Source organism: Numida meleagris, chromosome 14 (assembly GCF_002078875.1).
Source record: "Numida meleagris isolate 19003 breed g44 Domestic line chromosome 14, NumMel1.0, whole genome shotgun sequence".
Lineage (NCBI taxonomy): Eukaryota > Metazoa > Chordata > Aves > Galliformes > Numididae > Numida > Numida meleagris.
Genome location: NC_034422.1, coordinates 660,657 through 681,787, shown reverse-complemented (window position 1 = coordinate 681,787; position 21,131 = coordinate 660,657). Strand labels below are relative to the sequence as shown.

Sequence of the window (21,131 nt, the reverse complement as noted above, 5' to 3'; positions counted from 1 at the left end):
GGCTCTGGTGCCGTCGCCGCCCGCTCCCTGCGCTCCTCACGCCGCGCTCGTGCACGCGCGCAGAACGAGGGCCGCGCCCCGCGTGCATGGGGCAGCGCCCGCGATTGGCGCCGGGAGAAGAGAGGGGCCGGCCCCGCGGGGTGGGGCCGCGTGCTGGCCGTGACCCTGCGGTCGTGCTGTTTCGTGGGGCTTCCGTGTTAAAGGTAACTAGCCAGGAGAAGATAAGTCCTTTGCCGGGAAATCTTAAAGGGTCCCTGAGCTGCCATGGGAGCCGTCTCCCCGCTCGACGCCTTGCGCCGTTCCCGACTCGCTTCGCTCTCCTCCGCTCTGCCCGCCCGGTGCCGCCCCGCCCCGGAACGCCGCGCGCCGCCCGCGTTTCCGCCGGAGCCGTTCTCCGCTGCACCGCACCGGAAGGGCGCGCGGCCGCCGGGGTCTTGGAGCCGTTCCGGGCCGACGGGACGCAGCCATGGGGAAGAGGCAGCACCAGAAGGACAAGATGTGAGCGGGGCGGGCGGGGGCCGAGCGCTGGGGTGGGGCGGGGAGCGGCGGGGCCGTGAGATCCGCGCGCTGACCCCGCTGTGCCCGCAGGTACATCACCTGCGCCGAGTACACGCAGTTCTACGGCGGCAAGAAGGCAGGTGAGTGCCCCGCGGCACCGCCGGGCTGTGTGCGTGCGTGTGTGTGCGTGTGTGAGAGACCTGGAACGGCACGCGGTAATCCCGTGTTTTCTTTCTCGTAAACAGACCATCCTCGAACCAATTTCAGACGTATATCGTTTGATCACTGCAGGTAAGGTGGCAGAGTTACGCTATCGTTGTTAGGTGACCGATGTTTTAATCTGCACCGCTGCCCGAGCTCTGCGCTTCCGTGAGCTTCCACTGGCTCGTGCCTGCTCCCATGGCGGTGCGGCGAGAAACGTCCAGGTAAGAACTGAAATGATGCCAGCGCTTCCCCGCGTCTGCTGAGGCTGCACCCGGTGACTGAAAGAGGGCACAAGTGATAAAAGAATTCAGGACGCTCGCTGCGTGTGTGCCTCTCCCAGTTCCGTGTCACCAGAGCTGGAGTCTCGTTTTCCCTGGTCAGGACGTGGCTGGGTGGCTGTTCAGCAATCTGAGGCAGGCATTGGATGGAAGGGGCAGTTATGCAATGTTTTTCCGTTGAGTTTACTTCTTGAAGTGCTGGAATGCAAGAGGGGAGTTAGTGGAGGTGTGTTAGGAATTGCCCTGTAAAACCACCTGGGGACGTACTGCCGTCCCGTCTGCTCAGTGCTGCTGCTTGGAGAAAAGCTGTGTGGGTTCTGGAAGCGTCCCTGGGGGTGCCCAGCTGCTCCCCAGCCACTCGGCACTGTGAGCCTCGTCTGCGCCGTGCAGCCTGCCGTGACTGGGGAGCATTGCAGCGCCCAGCCCTGTGGCTGTGGGTGCTCAGCTGCATCTGAAAGCTTGCAGAGACGTTTCTAACATAACTTGCGTAGAATCAGGTACCGGGCATTGGCAGCTGCTTGGTATTTTCGTAGGTGTAGGCCTTTCTGTAACATGCAACTGAATCAGCAAAATGTTGCTAACTTCTGTTGTCATCATGATTTCCAGCTGATTTTGCAGAAAAAAGAAGTGTCTTTTTTTTTTTTTCCTAGTTTGTCTCTACAGCCATTTGAATACCCCGTTTGCACACCGGATGGGACGGTCTTTGACATACTGTAAGTTCCTGTCTGTACTTAGCTCTTTCTGCGTTGCTGAACTGCTTGGTTACAGCTATGTAATCATCTTTTGATCCAAGCAAGTTGGCAGAAATTTACTGTGCCCGTTTAAAGTAATAGAGGTTTCTGATGGTGCTTATCTCTTAACTTTTTCCCTTCTGTTTTTAGGAGCATTGTTCCTTGGATAAAGAAATACGGAACCAATCCAATCACAGGAGAAGTAAGTGATGGTGGTTGTATTCACCAACATGTTGGCTTCCTTTATGTTCAGTTTCCTATTTAACACATGGAAAAACAATGCTTCAGTAAAAGCAAAAGGAGTTGAATGGCAGCGCTCATAGTAAATATGAAATTTTTGGCATCAGGTTTGATAAAATGAATGTACAAACTTACAAGAATAGATCCCTTCTGCTGCCTCATATAAGCAAATTCTAGCCCATACAGGCAAGGTGCTGCCTGGCTCATCTCTTCGTCTGTGCTGAGACTTCCCCAACCAGAAGGCCATTTGGTTTCACGCAGGTTAGAGATTAATATTGGTGCGGATGAACCACAGCTTAATCTGCAAAGTCGTTTGAATTATCTTGACAGCTTGTCTCAGAAAGCTTCTCTGCCTCTGTCAGGGTAGTTCACTGTAGGACTGGGAGCTCGCACTGCTAGCAGTGCTGTGGTGCTGTTCCCCCCTTTTTCTGCATAAATGGTAATTACGAGGGGATTACTTTCTGTGTGAAGTTCTAGAGCGCCAGACAGATGTGAAATACTGGAAACGTTTCCATGTTGGAATTATTTTGTTTTCTGTTATGTTAAAAGAGAGAAAGTTGTTTTTGAGGACATAGGCAATGGTTTCTGTTTAAAACCTATCGACTGAGATCCTCTTCTTGAGTGAGTGCAGTTGCTCTCCTGACCACGAGGCGGCAGCCGTGGCATGGGATTTGGGGTTGGTTTATGGTTTGTGCTGTGATTACCTTTGGGGCATCTTGTGTTTGATTAAAGGTGTTCCCAGCGGACAGATACAAGGAGAGTATAAATACAGATGCTGCTTTCCAAACTGGAAGCAGGACCAGCCTGTCCGAGATGGGGTGTCGTTGGTTATCGCAGACTGCAGGTGTGCTTTGGAGCGATGGAGGGGAGGTTGAAGGTCTTTCGTTACACACGCAGTGGCCACTGTGTGTTGTGGAATTGCAGCTGTTTTGTTCAGCTTCGCCAGCCTCCTACCACCTTGCTGCTCCGTGCATTAGTCAAGAATTTTGGGATGTTGCTGGATCAAATTTATTTATTTTTTGTTAACCCCTGTTCTCATTTTGTACTTAGGACCATGATGTGGTTTAAAAATGCAAGCAAGGAGTGTAATGTCTGTAATGGTCTTGTGTAATATAGAGAAGCTGAGGTTGTGCGCAGTATGCTTGTGGTCTGTGAATGCTCAGATGGAGTTTGTCTTGGAGGCTGGTTGGTTAACACAGACATCAGCGTCCACAGTTGATCTGCAGGGCGCTTCCAGCTCTCCTCAACCTGTGTTCCTTTCTTCTCTGCATCGCTCTGCCTGGGGAGCCCATTCTCCTCTATTCAGTGGTGGACCTGTGCTGCACAGCTGTGTCCTGCACAGCACGAAGGCAATCCAGACTACTTGGAAGAAAAAGGAGATGGATGCAGCCCGCAGCAGCACAGTCCTGCAGGATGAATATAGCCCTGTGAAGAGAGGTTGAAGGAAGGGTTGTAATTCAGTCTTTGTTCTCTAGAGGGCCAACTCTGGTTTTCTTGCAGAGGAAGATGGCCTAGGGAGGAGGGGGGGGGTGTGGGGATTAGGTGGGGTAGGTGGCAGAGGAAGTCCGTGGATCTTGCACATCTCTGGGCTGTACTGCCTCCACGCTTAGTGCTTACTGCGCTCTGTTTAACCTGATAGAGCGTGCTCCTCTGTTACTTGTACAGCTTGCTCTGCTCAAGTCAGAAAATATCTTCTGTTGGTGACTTACAGAAACTTAAGTCTCTGAGTTTGCTTAAAAGGGAATCGAGCCAGACTGGCTGCAGGGCTTTGTTTTATTACTTGCCTTATGGTGTTGCTCTGCACAGACTGATGGTTTGTCCTTGGTGACGACGCTGTAGAGAATTATTCCATTGTATTTGTCCTGAAGTTAAAAATGCTAATGAAATCCCATGTGGCTTCCATTTCTGTTTTCTAGTTTGCTGCAGGCTAGCCATTTTGGAGAAGTCGTTTGGCCACCTGGGAGAGGTGTTGCTGATGCGTGGTGGTGGCGAGTTCTGTGTGGCTGTGTTCTGAGGCAGCCCCCTCAGTGCGGCTTTGGAGAGCTTCGCAGTCATTGACACGCTGCACTTCACGGTGCTCTCAGGAGCTGGGGCTGTGCTGGGATGTTATTAAATGGGTGCTTGTGAGCGGATTTACAAGTAGATAGAGTGACTTCTCTGATTCTTTCAAGTTCTGAACTTTCGGACCGGCCTTCCTCTCAAAAGAAAGTTTGCAATGCCAAGATTGCAGCCATTCTTTGTTAAGTTTAATTTGCTTTCCCTCCCTGTATTTCCTTATGGTGTATACTCTTCCTTTTCTGAACGTCCTTCTGAAGTTCAAGTATTGCCACCAATATCCATTCCAGAGAAGCAAATCACCTTTGTGTAGACTTTCTCATGAGCTATTTCACAAAGTAACTTTTTAGGTTCTTTCTTTTTTCCTTCTTTTTTTTTTTCCATTAAGAATACATTGCAGTAGAAGCATTTTTCTGTTACTGCACCAATAATTTTGGAAGAAACAGTGCATCTCTGGCAGCTGAACCACAGCTTGTCAGACAGTGCTGGCTTGCTCGCTTTCCTGTCAGCTTGGCCAGCGTGCTGCCCTGGCTTATGTTTGCACTAAAGCTGCACAAAATGAGTGGTAACCAGGGAAGTCACAGTTAGCTCATTCCTTTTCACTGACAACAGCACTTGGGCTTCGTGGGCCAGCAGGTAGCTGCTCACAGAGTGGTGTTACGGCCGCCAGCCGGGCACAGGAGCACTGGTTTCCAAGGGATCAGGTGGTCAGATCGTATCTTTATTACCGATGTTAGTTAAAGACAGAAAACGTGTCCTGAGCTTGTGCTGAGGTGTGAAGGGTGCTGTCAGAATGTGAGAATTTGTTACAATCTTCTCTTTCTCGCTGGGTTTCAGAAGCCTATTGGTATCTGTGAGTAGGAGTTGGGCCCAGTGCCGTTGTGCTTTGGTTGGCTGAGTGTTGCTGTGGGTGCTGGTGTCCTGGAGCAGCTGCCCTGCTCAGCTCTGTCGGGGTGCGCCTGCCCGTGGGATGGAAGCACGTTTGGGAGGGGTTCCTGCCTAGAGGAGCAGGGGGGAATTTGTGTGTTGTGACTGGAAATGGTCATAAAAAGCAGCAGGGCCCAGGGGTGACACTGAGGCTGATAACCAGAAAAAGGACTGCTTTCTCTGATGGGTTTTCCAAAACTTTCCCACTCTCCTTTCTTATTGGTGAACATAGGATAGTTGGTTGTTCCTCTTCTGAAACTGTAGCTGTGCTTTACAGTGGTGCATGTGCCATCACTAATGGTGGTTGGCCTTTGTCCATCTGGAAAGGTGAGCTTATTCTTCAAATCCTTACATCTCTGGGAAACAGTGAGGGCAAAGAAGATGGGATTTGCCCAGACCTATAGTCCAAGAGCTTCATCAGAAGGAGCAGCTTTAAACCCCCTGGTGCCACGAGTCCCTGGCTGAGCTGCCGTGCCTCCTTCGTGCTGCGCTGCTGGGAATGGTGCTGGGGGCACGCAGTGTCTGATCCAGCAGGCCAGCTCCGGGCACAGACAGATAAATGTATCTAGCATTATTTCTAATGCTTTTCCCTTACAGCAAAACGGTGTTCCCATCTAGGTTTTACAGACTGAACTGATGGCCTTTTTTTCGTTTTCCTTGTTGTGGTGGAAGTGTGCACATTAGGTAGGTTTTTGTGACTGTGACACTTGGAGAACTTGCAGCTGTGAAACTGTGTGAAATGAGATGCAGCCTGAGGTTTTCCACAGACCTTTGCTTGCCTGTTTTTCACTAAAATTGGAGAGCAGCCTTTTGATGCTTCTGCATAGGTTTATTTTGACTAAAGCGTGTTGGTTATGGCTGTGCATCTCTGGACTGAAAGGCTCCTGAGTGCGTTCAGATTGAGGGTTTAATCTTACACGTGGAACTGCGCCTCTTTTTCTCATGGTAATTTGTGTTAATGTGCTCTTTGGTACAGCAGCGTTATTGCTGTCTGCGAGCCGTGCGTGTTAGCAAGCATACCTTTATGATTGTGTGGACAAGGCTTTGGTGACCATATGGTGTCAGTTTAATTAATATTGAAATAGGGAAATACGAAGGAAGTGGGTAGCGAAGGATCCTTCGTGTCCATTTCCACCCTGGTTCAGTAGTAGGGTGAAAGCCACAGTTAGAACAGCAGTGTCATGAGAGTATCTTTTTTTTTATCTTTTTCACACTTGGTAGATGTTGTTCATACAACACGTATCTAGCACTGGCGCTGCTGAACTGAACATAGAAACCATAGCTTGAATCAGGAGACTGTTCTGTCTTTTTGGCCACTGACCCCAGTTTTCCCATGAATCACTGAACTGCATGAATGCAGCTTGTCTTATTAAACCAGTACTGCTCTTTCCCATTGCGTTCCCGTAGTGTGTAGACTTGCTGTGGATTTCCAGTGCCTTTTGTTATCATTAAATTCATTTATTACATCTAAAATAAGCGAATGTATACATGGAGTTACTCAAATTCGAGCATTCAAATAACACTGTAGTATTTCTTGAAGGTTTTATATCATGGAAAATGGTGCGAGGGCTTCTTGAAATTGGAAGTTGGGCGCAATGAATAACAGGTGTAATCTCTAAAGAATTTAGTGCAAAATTCATCTGCTAGTGTTAAGTTAAATTTGGTGCTCGGGAGGCAGAGCTGTATTTCAATATTATAATTTGGTTTGGCTTCCTTTTATATTTGGAGTAACTCCGTGTTGCCTGTGTGGGCGGGATGAGAGCCCGCCAAGCAGCAGTGCCAGCACGGGGTGGCTTTGTCCTCGTGTTCTCAATGAGTTCGGGTGCGATGTCAGTTTTTCCCGGGGTCGCTTCTCTGGGTGATTGCGTGTTCCTGCCAGGGGCCTGAGGAAGGTGTCTGCTTCCTGAGCCTTTAACGTATGAACGTTAGCTCTGTTCGTGTTGTTCGAGCAGCGAGGTCTGCCCTTACGAAAGACTGCTCTCGCTGCGTGTCACCGACTGCCCACGTGTGGTTGGAGTCAGACGCGTCCATCGTCATTGTTTGGCAGTCTGGTGCGTATCCAGTGGGGTCAGAGCCTCATTAACAAAACGAACATGCTGCCACAGGCCGGAGGGATTCGGGGAGTGTAACTAATTGATGCACGAGGATTGTAGGTCGTATCTTCACGAGAGACACGGCAATGACAAAGGATGATTTGATTCGAAACAACCGCCGTGCCCCGTCCTCAAGCTGCCGCCGTGCCTCGTTAACCTGCGCTCCCTAACGACCTCTGCTTGGCTATCGACAAAGGCAGCGCCCTTTGGTGTCAGCGACAGATGGGGCGCCGGGGCTGCCTTGGTGGGAGCGTGCCTGCGAGAGGAGTCAGCAGGGAAAGAACTCCCTGGTTTTCTTCGGGGGTGTTTGCAGCCCTTCCTTCTGCGGAGCATCTGGCGCTGCATGCCGTTAAGCGCGTCTGCTCTCCCGTATTCTTGCTTCAGATGCTTTTAGCAGTGAATATACAGCTCTTATTTCTGCTTAGGGGAACTGGCGCGTGCTTGCGGCCTTTCATCTTTGTTATGAATTTAGAATTTTAATTAGATCAAGTGCTTTTTGTAAACATTGCTTTTTCTTTTCTTCACTGGAAATTGACTGAAACTGGGTGATAAGTGCGTGGGGGGAGCTCAGCTCAGAAACGGTTTTGATCTTGAGCTGTGCATTCAATATTTCAGCTCCCTTATGTTTTATTACTGGTAAGAAATTCATGAAAACAAGCGCTTTAGCTGATGTAAGGGCTCATTCACTCCTGCTGTCTCTTTGGGAAGGCTGGTGCCTGTTTGTGGCATAATGGACATTGCCATGGCAACAAACTGAGGATGCTTAGAAAGCTGTGCCTTTTTTTGATGGAGAACAAGTAACAGCAGATTCACCCACATGCGAGATAACCGTGTTTTCAAATGAAATGAAGAACATGGGGTGGGGCAGCGGGGATAAAATAGTTTGATATCATGTTCTTTCATAGTTTCCCGTGTAACATCTTTCATAGATGTCTCTCTGCTTCTGTGAAAGATCAACATCGATTTTCCATACCGGCCCTCCTGGAAGTGCTGTGTGCAGGCTGTGCTCCCCTCCGGGCACACTGCGCGTGGTTGTGCGATGCTGCAGTTGGGTCTCGGCACCACGCAGCCTTTGTAGGCCGGGGCCGTGCTCTGTAGCGGATCAGAGCCTGGCTTTGCTGTCCTGGTGCTCCAGAGATTTCCTTTGACAAAAGACTGAATCCCCCTCCTGTCTTCCCGTGCATTAGATGTGCTCATTCTCGCAGTATCTCTGGGCTGTTGCCCTGACTGTTTTCCACACATTTTCTTGTGGGCAGCTCTCAGTCTGGTTCTGAGCCTCTTCATACAGCAGGTGGCACAGCCCCGGCCCGCTGTCAGCGCTCAGAAGCTCCCTCGTGATTTGGGGTGTGCTGGGAGGGCAGGGCTGGCACGCTGCAGGCATTGAGCCTGTGTCCGTGCAGCACTCCCTCATACACAGCTCTCATCCTGGAAGAGGCTCCAGGCAGGACATTACCACATCTTACATGAAAATCACGGTTGTGTTGTTTGTTTTTTTTTAATTTACTGCTGACATATAAGAGCTGGTTTTGGTGAGGAACGGATGCCAGCACAAGCAGCTGATGCAGCACGAGTAACTGATGCTGAAAATGAACCTTTCTTCTATAGTACAGAAAGATGTGACCTGAAATGCCATGCAGTTCCCCAGGGTATGGGGTAAGAGCCCAAGGGCTTGGCAGCACTTCTGACAGTACATCGTACTTTGGCAGATGAGGTGCGTTGCAGCTTTTGCTGCCTTTACGTCTGTACAGGAATTCAGTCTCTCTTTTCCCCTAGATTTCTGTCAGCATATAAACCGGAATCTTCAGTCACACCACGCTGTTTCTTAGGAAACTGTTTCCATTTTTGTTTGAAGATGATCTGATGATATGATCCTGTTAGCCAGGAAGATAACGGAAAGGCCAATCTTTAGGTGATCAGTGTTTCCAGAGGTATTTCTAAAGAGTTTTTTTTGGGAATCTAATTTCTGGGCTGTCCTGCAACATGCACACAGATGGATGCTGCTTTGTGTTACTATTTAAGTTGAACAGATCTGTCCAGGCTCCTACCTTCGTTTTGGCAGCTCAGCTATTCACCTACTGCTTCTCTGACAATTTTGTTCTAGTAAAAAGATAAAGAATTAAATGAATAAAGTTCTGCATTCTCTTAGTCATTTCAGAGTTGCTGTTGCCTTTGCCATCTTTCTTTGTAACCCAGCGGCATGTAGACGATGCTTTCATTTTGTTGGTGATGTGTTTTGGGGAAAATCCACCTAAGAAAAACAGTATCACCCAACCTGGCTTTTCTCTCTTCCCTTCTCCATCTTTTTTCTATTAGCTCTTATTGCACTTCTGGCTAATACATTACAGAGATGGTTCCCTTTCTGGCAGCCCATCAGCCTACCAGTGGACAAAAACTGCTTGGAGAGGTGCCTTCCTGCGAGCAGACAAGCCCCGCTGCCATAGCGCCTACGCCCTGAACCAGAACTAGGAATTCTGACTGGGCAGAAAACCCCACTGCCTGGGTTTCACTGGTGTGGTTATCGCTGTTTGCCATCACGACCGAACTCACAGCGCCGGCCCCACAGCTGGCAGATCTCTGCTCAAACCTGTTTGTAAAAGCTGGCTGCGTTATAAAACCTCCCTGAGCTGCTCAGTTGCCTGTTTGGGAAAAAGAACTGACGGTTTCTTTGAAAAGGCCCTGTGCTTCGTGTGCTTTTAACAGTCCATTTGGCAGCAGAACCATTTCTGATAGCTGATACTATTGGAGGGCTTTTTTCCCTCTGAGATGCTGGCTCAGTGTGGAGGTTGGCAGGGCCGGCTCTGGGCTGGGAGCTGTGCTGAGCACTGTGCTGAGCGCTGCCCAGCCGGGGGCATCGCCCAGCCGGGGGCATGCTGCCCCTGAAGGGGTGAGGAAAAGAAAAATTACAGTTATCTTAGAAGAGGTAGGGAGCTTGACTGCCGAAATAACACGCTGGCTTTGTGACTCTCTTCAGAGGTCTCTGCTGAATCGTCGCTTCTGGTCGGCAGCAGCAGGCGTTGCCTCTGCTTGCTGTGCAGAATCCCTGGTCAGTTTGTGCTCGGGCAGAGCTGTGTAACCCCTCAGGCTCATTCACTTTGCGTAGCCCCGTGCGGTATCGGACTGCAGCGCTGTAAATAAATCAGCTGTATCCCAGTCCTCCTGTGCTGCGAGCCTTGTTTTTGTGGGCTGTAACCTACCCAGGGTTTTGATGATTCAGGCAACTTGTAACGTAGTATTAATACATTATGCGCTATTAAAGTGCTAACACCGATGTTACCATTTCTGTTATTTCCATGTTTAGATTCTGTTGTCATTAATTTTCCTCATGCTTCATTTTCTTTAGAAGCTAGATGCCAAATCCCTTATAAAGCTGAATTTTGCTAAGAACAGTGAAGGTGAGTACACTGACTTTCTGTTCTTGTTTGCTTGTTTCATTCTTAATGAATGCTTTGATAAATCCCGGTCTGTCCCACTCACGGTGAAGTGATGCAGCTTCTGCTCCATCCTGGCTTTAATGTTTTTTGAGTAGAATAACTGCTTGCCGCAATCAGCGTGTTTGCCTTTAAAGCCCATTTCTGTTTTTCTCTATACTGGGGAACTGTGAATTATTCAGCAATTTCTTTTTAATACAGCTACTGCTGGAGTAAGGTAACATTCACTTTAAGGAAAATTTTCAGAAATGGCTCTTTCTGTATTTTCTCTTTTTTTTCTAATTTACCTGTGGTGTTATTTGCTGTTCACTTGGTTTCGGGCAACTTTTTGTTTGTAAAAGGAATTGGTTTTAAATGAACGTGAGGGATTTTGTCACTAGAGGCACATGAGAAAGCAGCCTCCAGCTGTATTTCTGCAGAATTAAAGGTACGAAATCTGCCGTCAAAGAGAGGATTCTTGGAACAAAACAGATAAGTGGAGATGAATTTCTCTTTTGCAAGACAGATAATGACCTCTTCAAAATGAGACTGGAAAAGATTAGGTGGGAATAAAATTCTGGATTGTCTGTTTCCTTATCTTAACAGGGTGCACAGAATACAAGGTTTGTTCTCTAGCTGATGGATTTCCTCTGTGTTTTGTGTTCCATCTGTCCCAAGAGCAGCCTGTTAAAAATGATCGGTAGTAACTGTTGCCAAGGTTCTTGAAAGATATTGTGAATCTGTGCTTTCCTTGAAGAAGTCCAGTTGATATTACTGGGGTGGAAAGACAGCAGCAGTGCAGTCATAGAGTTCTTCTCCATATAAAGGTGAATGCTGTGTCATTAGCAAATCGAGGGAAAAAGCAATAAAATAGGGAAGACTAACTTGTTATGTTTTTGTCTATCAGCAGGCCCTTATTGAAATATTAACATGTAGAGCCATTGCTGTAGCCGCAGAATCCTCTCTGTTCATACTTGTACAACAAAAATGTCTTCAGATATAGCAGTTCCTTCTACTTCACAGTCCCTGCTTAGCAGAGTACCTGTTATTCAGTGTCACCTCAGGCACTGTGCTCTTGCTAGGATTGACATCGTGGTGATTTGTTCTCTGTGTATGCAGCTGGAGCAAGGCCTCACATTTCATTAGTGTGTTTGTGGATCCATCAGCTGAGCCATACCCCACTGCCACTACTCGAAGGCCCTTTTTAAACTTTCTCCTGAGTATGTCATTTACTTTCAACTTGGTGACATCAGCAGAAATAGTCCTCAGCTGCTGCTTGCTTCTCCACGCTGGAGGTCGGTGCCTCCTCTGGCCAATCAGTTAATCACTAAATGCGCTGCAGGTGCTTCCCTCGCTATCTCTGCAGGTGCTGTGAGCAATCTCTGTTCTGGCCTCCCTGCTGGTTTTGATTTTCAGATGGTAATTAGGGAAAAAAGAACCAAACAGGCCCAACCTGTTCCAGAATCTCACCCAAACACTCAGGTCTAGCAAAATGATCAAGTATTAATAACCTCTTTTAATTGCTTCTGCTGAGCTCATCCAGACCTTTTTCTTTTTCCTCATGCATTGGCTTCCGTCAGCGTGCTCGTTGTTGACATGCTTAATATTTATGCTGACCCTCCTGGGGAAAATTCACAGCTTGGTGAGAGCAGAAGCTGTGTTCCTTATCGAATAACGTGTTCAGGTTTAATGGCATTCTGCTTGCCACATCTGAATGCAAAACACTCTCCTCTCTGGAAAGAACAGCAGTCACTATGAACTTTCATTGGATGTAAGCTAAACTTGTACTTCTGGGAACAGCACCAGAAGTAGAGTTCTGGGTGTGTTAAGGTTCTGGCTCATGCTCTCAGCAGAGCTTTAATTACAACAGTAACAATTATAATGTCATGCTTCATCAATACCGTGTGTGATGGATGAAGTTGTGTTGGGAGATTAAGGGCAGTAGATGTCAAACTTTTTTTTTTCCTCTTTGGCTCTGAAGAATCAAAGCCCAGTGAAAGCAACATTAAATACACTCTGAATTTATGCTTCATATTAAAAAGAAATGTGAATATCCTTCACAGAAGTAACAGAAATTAGCTATTTCAAATTAGTTGTAAGGGCTCCATGCTAAATCCAAACTTTTTTCCTCTCCCTCAGGTAAATACCACTGCCCAGTGCTGTTTACTGTATTCACCAATAACTCCCACATTGTGGCCATCAAGACAACGGGAAATGTGTTTGCCTATGAGGTATGTTGTCTGTTGCATTTCATTATTATTATTTTATACCTGCTGTTTTTCATTCAAGATCACAAAAAGGTTTAGAAAGGTAGGTAGGCTTTGTTCTTGTTATACAGCCCAGGAAATGAAGAACAAGGAGATGGACTGACCTCACAAACTGCTCGCTGACTTGTGGTAACAGCAGAGTGGATGTCAGCTCCATGTTAAACCTGCCTGTCTTCTATCATTTGTAAAATACTTATCCTGGAAGTGAATGAATTTATTTAAAACTTTTGTAGAGATTAAATGGCTTTTTGTCTTCAAGCATACAGTGATAACATTGCAGCTGCCAGTTGAGGATGAAGAGCAGAATTGTTTTATCATTTGTGCTTTTTGAGTGGTATCATGCAATTACTTGCAATATTTACACATTAGCATTCATTTTTTAATATCTGTATCTTTCACCTGGCCGTTAGGCAGTTGAGCAGCTGAACATCAAACCAAAGTGCTACAAGGATCTCTTGACGGATGAGCCCTTCACTCGGCAAGACATTGTGACACTGCAGGTAAACCTTTCTCTCCATTACATATCTTATGATACAGGTGTTGTTGCTGTTTTCATTTTTCAGAAAATGAAATGTTATGTACAGTGTTACAGCATGAACACAGGATAAATGAACAGAGAAGCATTATTTTGTATTTGTGTCTTGGAGAGAAGCAGAAGAGGAGCTGCTCTGTTGCCTTTATTATCCAGATGAGCCACAAAGATACCATATAACATAAAGGTTGACAAACCTCTACAGTGATTTTTGCATGCCTTGCAGATCAGTAGAATGCTGAACTGTATAAATGGAAGAAAAAAATGGATGGTGCACAAGAAAAGTTGATGCAGTGTAAAAATGTGAATTTTGACAAATATATTTGCAGTTGCTCACTATTTCACTGAATACAAGATGTGTGCAATCAAAAGTTTTAATTATACACCTACACGTAAGTTTTTAGTTTTGTTTTTCTCTAACTGTTTTCTCTAACTGAAAAAATGCTGTGATAGCACGGATTTATTGGAAGATAACTCCAGGATCATCTCCAGCTCTTTGAGAGCCAACACCAAGTTAGGAAGTTTGTATGTGTAAGACTTTAAGGTTGGAGCTGATTGTCCTTCTTATTCTTCTGAGGGTACCTAAGGCAGTCGGGGTTCAGAAGAGCACTTTTTACAAACTGTTTCTCTATATGTAGAGTAGGTTAAGCAGCAAACCACAAGGTTTGAAGTGCTTCCTTTGGAATGTTTGGGTTTTTTTCTGAGTGGGTTCCTATGTTTTTCTTTTGCTGCTTTTTAACGAAATTAAAACCTTATTAAAACAGTATTGTAAATGTAAAAATGTAAATAAGTATTTCAAATTTTGGAAATACTTATTTACAAGTGAAATATAGTGTAAGAAGGTCTAAGGCTTGTTTAAAAGCAGATGTTTTAACCTTGCGAGGTTTCAAGATAGGGCAAAAAAATTCAAGGGTCGTTATTAAGGGGTTGATGAGTCTGTGCATCTCTCATCATCAGATAATTGCCACTAACCAGGAGTAAAACATTCTAATTCAAATAGAAAAATGTATTTCATTTATGTATAAACGTAAATGAAGTGTATCCCTTCCTCCCTGCTCCCTGGTGTGGAGTACTATGTTTATAAATATTTTCCCTCTGTTCCTTTGGGACTTACAACTCTTCAGGCTAACACAACAAAGTAAAATGTTTCTAACTCAAGGAATGCAAAAACCATAGCTGTTCTCATATTGAGAGCTCCCAGCAGAATGTTGGATGGAACTTGAATGTAACTGCCTGGTTGCTAATGGATTTGGAACAGTGAAAAATGACAACGTGAGTGCATAAAAACTATTTATTTGTGTCAGGATAGAAAACTAAATGACTGTGAGCAAATAATTGAAATATGCAGTCATATGAAAATATTTGATAACGTTTTGTGGGTTCAGAATTGAATGTATACATAGAGTGTGTATATATGAGTATAGATACAAAGAGTCCTGTTACATGCGTAGCTTCGATTTTTCATAAAAACCACATATCCTCTGGTCTCCTAAATCCCAAAATGCAATAACTAGCAAAAATTTTGTTGTCTGCATGTATTTTTTTATCAATATTTTTCATCTCCACTCTGTTCTTACCATGTTGGATTTCTTTCTTGCTTGGAGTAACGTGTCCATGAACAGTTTCCAGCTAAAAGGAGTCACTGCCATACGTTCCTGTACCTCTCACACCTTCATTTAGAACGATGTTCTTAGTGTATGAGTAGACGGGTTTATCGTGAGTGAGCTGCTCATTACAGATTGCTGTTAACTACGCTTCTGTGGTGTACAATCTTGTGGCATACTATTCTCAAATAAGATTAGACAAAGCAAATCTGTCCTCATTTTGGGGATTGGACTGGAAGAGATTTTGACCGCTTTCCATTGAACATACGGCGTGACACCTGCTGCTGACTTGCAGCCATACCTAGATTGTTCTCATTCTACTCAAACGCCACCCAAAGTCAACTTGATTAGCTGTGGGCAGAACGCAACCGGACATGGTATGGCACCTGGGTGTTCAAAGTATTGATGTATATTTGGTGTAAGAACCTGCTGTTATTTTCTTCATGTAAATTGTTAAAAGACAAACCAGTGTCTCCTTTCTAAGTTCTCTCGCTGCCAACACTGTGTGCAGTGTGGTGCCTTCGCCCTGCCAAGCTCTGCCACCTGTGGCTTTGGTTCTTGGCCAGAGTTTGTGACTGCAATCTGTTGTGTTTCAGTTTGTAGCTCCAGAGCTCTGTCCCAAATCCTGCTTCTCTTAAAAAAACCTTTCCATTCTCCATTGAAATCTATCGCTTTTTTGTTTTCCCATTGCCACCTGTTAGTTGAGTGCTGTGGTATCTGAGGGCGCTGGGATTGGCAGTGATTTGGTAGCACTGACCCAGCTGTTTGTCCAAAAGACAAATATAAAGAAAGTTGCTATAAAAACATCCTTTGCTTTGCAAATAACAGCTGAATAGGACTGTCTGTAATAGCTATGTTTATCGATAGAAAATAATGTTTCCTTAGTCTGACTCTGAACGTCCTAGGAAGCAGATGAGTACCTGTGCTGGGGAGTGAAATGATAAATGGAAAATCTGAGTAATGTATGATACAGATTGTGCAGTCACATTTTTCCTTGCTGATACAGCAGGCCTACAGCTGCTAGGGATGTTCTGTTACCAGAATAGCAAGTGACCCCAGACTTAACCTCTGTCTCCTAATGTATGTAATTTAAAAAGAAATTTAAAAATTGCTCTTTACAGGAGAGAGGTAATTGCATAAAATTCTTTTTGTTCCGTTCTCAGTGCTACACGTTGTTCAAACACTGATCACAGCCCTTCTCTGCCACCTGTTTTGGTGAGCACTGCCTTGGCTGGACTCTCATTTTTAGTGACAGTTATTTGTGTCCTTTTGCTTTTTAGCTTACTTGTTAAAAAGGACAAATTATTTTGGATCTGGAACTGAAAAAAACAAAGCGGCAGCACTTGTTCAGTCATTAATACCACTGTCCTAGGTCTATGAGAGGCTTCTCTTTACCAGCGAGTCCGCAGTGCTTCCTGCACTTACATGTACAGAAATTGCCTTGCTCCCTGTTGAAATGCAGAGGTCCTGGAGCGTAGCGCAGCAGCTTTTCATCAACCTGTGCAATGTTTTCCAGCCACTCAGGGCAGGACCTCAAGTATAACATCATACCCTGGTGTGTGAGATTAATTTCCAGACTTGGAGTTGACATAAACTTCGATGTAGTTATTCAGGCAAAAGATGTCACCTATTCTGGTTTGGTATCTTGCTGACCATGTCAGAAGAACATGCGGTGCGTGAACCCCTTCCTGAAGTGTAGCAGTCGTAGCATTGCTGCTTACTTTCGGCTGTAGCTCTTTACCCCCACGCTGTATTTGCCTTTTCTTAGCTGTGTGGTCTTACCACAAACTCCACTCAAACTTTCATTTTTCTGTGGTGCAGGTGTTGTTTTTTCTCAGGTTCTCCCTCTGTATTATCAGTATTTCTGATATTTTTTTTCTCTCTGCACAGGTTTGTATCTCTTTCATGTGGGTACTGATATTTTTTGTGTCAGTTTTACAGTTTCTGTACCACCTAAGCAGCCGTGGTCAAGATGTAGATCTTGACAAGCTGTGAAATGCCATTGGCATTTGCGGCAGGAAGCGTCGCTAACGAACTAACGTGGAGGCGGCAGAGCTGCGCGCTGTTCGTTGATATTCCTCGTCTCTTTTTTGTTTGCTCTTTGTGTAGCAGAAGGTCAGAGCAGCCTTTCTCTCAGCTGTGGCCGAGGGCTCTTTGAGGGCAAATCCCGCACGAATGCATGGGCAGGGTGGCTGAGAGGAACGTGGCACGGCGACTGTGGAGGGCGAGTATGGCCCCGATCTGGAGAGGAAACCTAATGCCATCGTTCTGCCATCATTCTGCAGTCAATGCAAAGCCCTTGAGGAGAGTGCGGCCAAGGGAGAGGCTGCCAGTGTGGGCTGAGTGCCTTTATCCATGAATACAATTTTCAGAGCTTAAATGACACCTGGGAATTGTTTGGAAAGCAGCCGTGCCATTTCATTAAAATATGCTGGAAGCTCCCATTAAGTGTAACGTGCTTGGAATCGTGCTTTATCAAGGAAGGCAGCACGGGTGTTGTACTTCCAAATTTTGTCATTTGAAAGTAATGTTCCTGAAGGTAATTTGGTAAATGCTGTGGCCGGTTGAACTGTGAGAGGGAGTCGTGCATCTGAGAAGTCAGCGATCCGCAGCAGTGCTGCCCTAACCTGCACCTTGAGGGCTCTGCAGGTGTTGCTTCACACTGATGGGCTTTAAACTGTTTCCCTAAAGAGATGAAACAGAAAAGTGGAAAGATTTAAAGAAAAGAGGAATCAAACTTGAGATTCGTTGTTTTCAGAGCTGGGCTTTCAGGAAAACATCAAATAAGCATTATAGTTAGCAGCCTGTTGAAGCCTGTATATGTGTCAATAACGTGCTAAACTTCAGTTCATAGTTCATAGCCTTAAGAAGGGACCCAGAGACTGCTGCCCGTGGCAGCTGGAATACGTATTTTTAGCCACGCTGAGGTGAGAGTAGGCCCATTTCCTCGTCACGGTTCATCTCAGCTTCTGGTTTCTGCGCAGTTAGGCAGCACTCAGTTCCTGGTTTTGGAGCAGACGTGTGGATTTTCCTCCTCGCAGTGTATGGTGAGACTCCTGATGTGCAGAATCAGGAGCACAAAAGAAAACGCTCCAAGTCAAAGCTTTTATTGAGGCAGCCCAGTTGACTGTGATGCAGAGCAGGGCATGTGGTCCTCGCTGTGTCCTGGTGGTGTGGGTGTGCTGGCTTGGAGAGGAGGTGGTGGGGTGCAGCCCAGCAGCCTGCGTGCTGCGGTGGGCGAGCTGCCCCTGGGGAGGCCAGCAGTGAGACATTGAGCCCCGGGAAGTGCCTTGCAGGGAGGGAAAACACAAACAGGTTTGCAGAGTTGCTCAGTGCCAGCAATTAGGCGAGGTAAGCCAGTGAGCATCTGAATGAATCGTGGCTGCAAAACAGTCTGAGCTAATCTGAGTCATGCTACTCTGAGCACAATACACTGGGTTTCTTAAGGCAGCAATAATTGCAATATACTGCTATTTACTTTTGAACAATGTACAAATCAGTAAATCTAGAAGCTTCATTTAGAAGAACACGGTGAAGTTATCTGCTTCATCTTCCCTGCTGTCTCCTGACCTCTCTCCCCTCCCGTCTGTACCCCATGAGAAGTCCGCTTTGGGAGTCAGTCTTGCCCTTCAGCTTTGCCATGAATGGCAGAAATGTGGATTGCTGTAAATCCATTTGTCTGCATTAATATTAATATGCGGATTATTTTCCTCCTTTCCTGGGAAGGGTAAGCTGTGTTCCTTACCTCATCCTTAGTGGTGGCACATTGATATGCAAGGCAGTGATTCCTGTCAGGAAAAGCTGCAGTGTGTGATAAGTGAGGAATGTCTGGGAGGGAGCAGGCAATCTGTGTCTTCTGGAAACACGCTGAGCCCTTTGTCTGGGTTTTCTCCATGTATCTCACTGACTGTCAGAGCGCAAGGCTGGAATTGTCTCTGCTTGTATATACGCAGAAATGTATGTGAGGACGATCGTATTTTTACTCACACAAAATAAAAAAATACACGTGAGCGCGGGAGTCAGAGGATACAAATATGGATAAAGAACCGTAGAATCACAGAATCGTTTGAGCTGGAAAGTGACTGGTAAAGGTTGTCTGGTCCAAGTGCCCTGCAGTGCACAGGGACAACCCGCAGCTCCGTGGGGCGCGCAGGGCCCCGTCCCCTGAGCTCGGCTGCCTGCAGGGGCGGGCACCCCCCGGGGGCAGGTCCTGACTTCCCGTTCCTCAGGAGATGTGTTCAGAGATGATCGGCTTCTAATGCAGTATCTTAAAATACGTATTTTTTGGTCTGTCCATTTCAGATGAAAATCTGTCAGAGTTGATATAGCGGGGTGGGCAGCAAGCAATGGAAAATGATTATGTGGCTGCTAATGGAACAAAAGAAAGCCAGGAGGTCATCGTTAGGGTGCAGACTAGCATAGCTTGATTTTATAAATGAAGGGCATAATTAGATCGTTTAGCAAGGGATGGAGCTACCAGCTCTGCTTGAGTTAACCGTTACATTTAGCAGAGATAGAACTGTCACGATTTCTTAACAACAGAGCTGGACTGAGAAGTTTTGTTAAATTTGTTTGGGATAATGCTGTTTGTGTCAGTGTTACAGTCCTACGCTTAGTGTGTTGCCATATTTTCATTCTGAACATACAAGTGTAGTATATTAAGGTATTATGGATTTTAAATTATCTTCTGTAAGATGGAATTTCCAGAAATTCCTGGACTGTCCCGGGCTGATGCTTTGCCCTTTCTTTGTTGCAGAGGAGCTTGATGAGAAAACCCTCACATCACTGTAAGAGGAAGATTAAGGACAGTTCAGTAATAGTATAACGTAGCCTAGATCACCAGTGGGCATTCCTTGTCTTGCTCTCTAAGAGAAGGTCAGAGTTGTGCTGAAACTTGCCTGGGGATGGTATAAAGACTCACAGTTAATGGACTGTGTATTTTTGCTTTTTTCTTTGAGTGGTCTTTGAACAGAGTTTTCATAAGGCCACTTCTCATTGCCCTTTGTAGTATTTTAAATGTATATTTGAAGTCATGCTGTAAGCACAGATTTCACTATGAAAAGCAGCACAGCTCTGACTGCAAAGACTTGCTCTAGAGTTAATTTGTATTTTTGAAACGCATTACAAAGGTTCACAGAACACGTGTGAATCAGCACAGTGTTATAAATGGGGGAGAGAGCTGTTGGGAATTTGCTTAGCTGTTATATCAAACTGCAGGATAAAGGAAAGGATCAGAGACTGCAGGTGCTCAACCCTTTCCCTTGTATGAGGTAGACGCCGCTTAGGTCTGTTAGCAACTTCTGCATGCAGAATGTGTGTACTGCTGCGTTTGGGACTGAATTCCAGGCTCCTCAAGGAGCCTACTAAGCAGGCTGGCAGTTACCTATCGGGTTTGATTAATTTAAGGAATTGTGTTGTTTTTTTTTCCCAACCATTCTGGTCTGGAGAGTATGGTATTTATTGTCTCTTCCTGTTAGTTTATTGTAGGACTGTCTGCCCTCCCAACTGATCTGTTGCATGAAATGGGTGCCTGTGCAGCTCCCTGATATTTTTCTTATCATTATTTTCAGGATCCAACAAACCTGGATAAATTCAATGTCTCTAACTTCTTTCATGTTAAGAACAACATAAAAGTAGTTGATCCAGGTAAGGCTGAATTGAAGGTAGGCTAAGAAAACACCAGCCCAAATTTGGAACTGGCCCTTTCACATCAAAAATGTTGATAAGTTCTGAAACAAAGATGTGATTTGTTTAGGAATCGTGAACTGTCTCTGAGTGCTGTACAGACACAGAAAGTTTTCCGTGTCCTTTAAGAGTACGCGGAGAGAGAGAATTGAACATAGGAGGAAAAATAATTTGCCAGTAGCCTTGTACCAGAACTAAGGCCAGGAAGCCTGTGTCCCGTCAGAGGCGGCTCTCACCTGCTGTGTGCGGGGCACTCTGGTGCAATTAACTGCATCACCAAGGTGTTGCCCGTCCTTCTGTCTGGGTGGCAGCAGGCATCCTCTAAATTAAGATTGATCCATTTTTCTAAAATACTCCTAAAACTATTTCAGTAAAAAATAAAATACCTTTTTTTGTTCTTCTTTGTGCATATCTCAACTAAGGAATTTGCTTTGCAGTTTTTTTGTGATTCTTTGATAGCTAAATGCTTGCTGATATCTGCTGATACTACACAACTGGAGGAAAAAATTCTCTCCTGAGTCCTTGGGGTTTCCTCTAGAACTGTTTCTGATGAGGTCTATTTGCTGATTTATTTTTTAAAAAAAAAGAAGTAGAAATATTATCTGGAGGA

At 45.6% G+C, this 21,131-nt stretch overlaps 1 protein-coding gene across 2 annotated transcripts in view; it reads left to right on the top strand.

Moving 5' to 3' along the window:
- The window catches only part of PPIL2 (peptidylprolyl isomerase like 2), a 60,130-nt gene continuing 39,336 nt past the window's right edge, over positions 338–21,131 (top strand). Inside the window, exons 1-9 of one of the 2 annotated variants that reach the window (XM_021412315.1) lie at positions 338–498; positions 589–638; positions 744–789; positions 1,631–1,693; positions 1,862–1,913; positions 10,367–10,418; positions 12,573–12,664; positions 13,111–13,200; positions 20,407–20,482. In XM_021412315.1, coding sequence (XP_021267990.1) covers positions 467–498; positions 589–638; positions 744–789; positions 1,631–1,693; positions 1,862–1,913; positions 10,367–10,418; positions 12,573–12,664; positions 13,111–13,200; positions 20,407–20,482 — 553 coding nt within the window. In that variant the 5' untranslated portion in view covers positions 338–466. Of the gene's footprint in view, positions 499–588; positions 639–743; positions 924–1,630; positions 1,694–1,861; positions 1,914–10,366; positions 10,419–12,572; positions 12,665–13,110; positions 13,201–20,406; positions 20,483–21,131 lie in introns of both variants that reach the window. The other variant, XM_021412316.1, reaches the window with a different exon arrangement.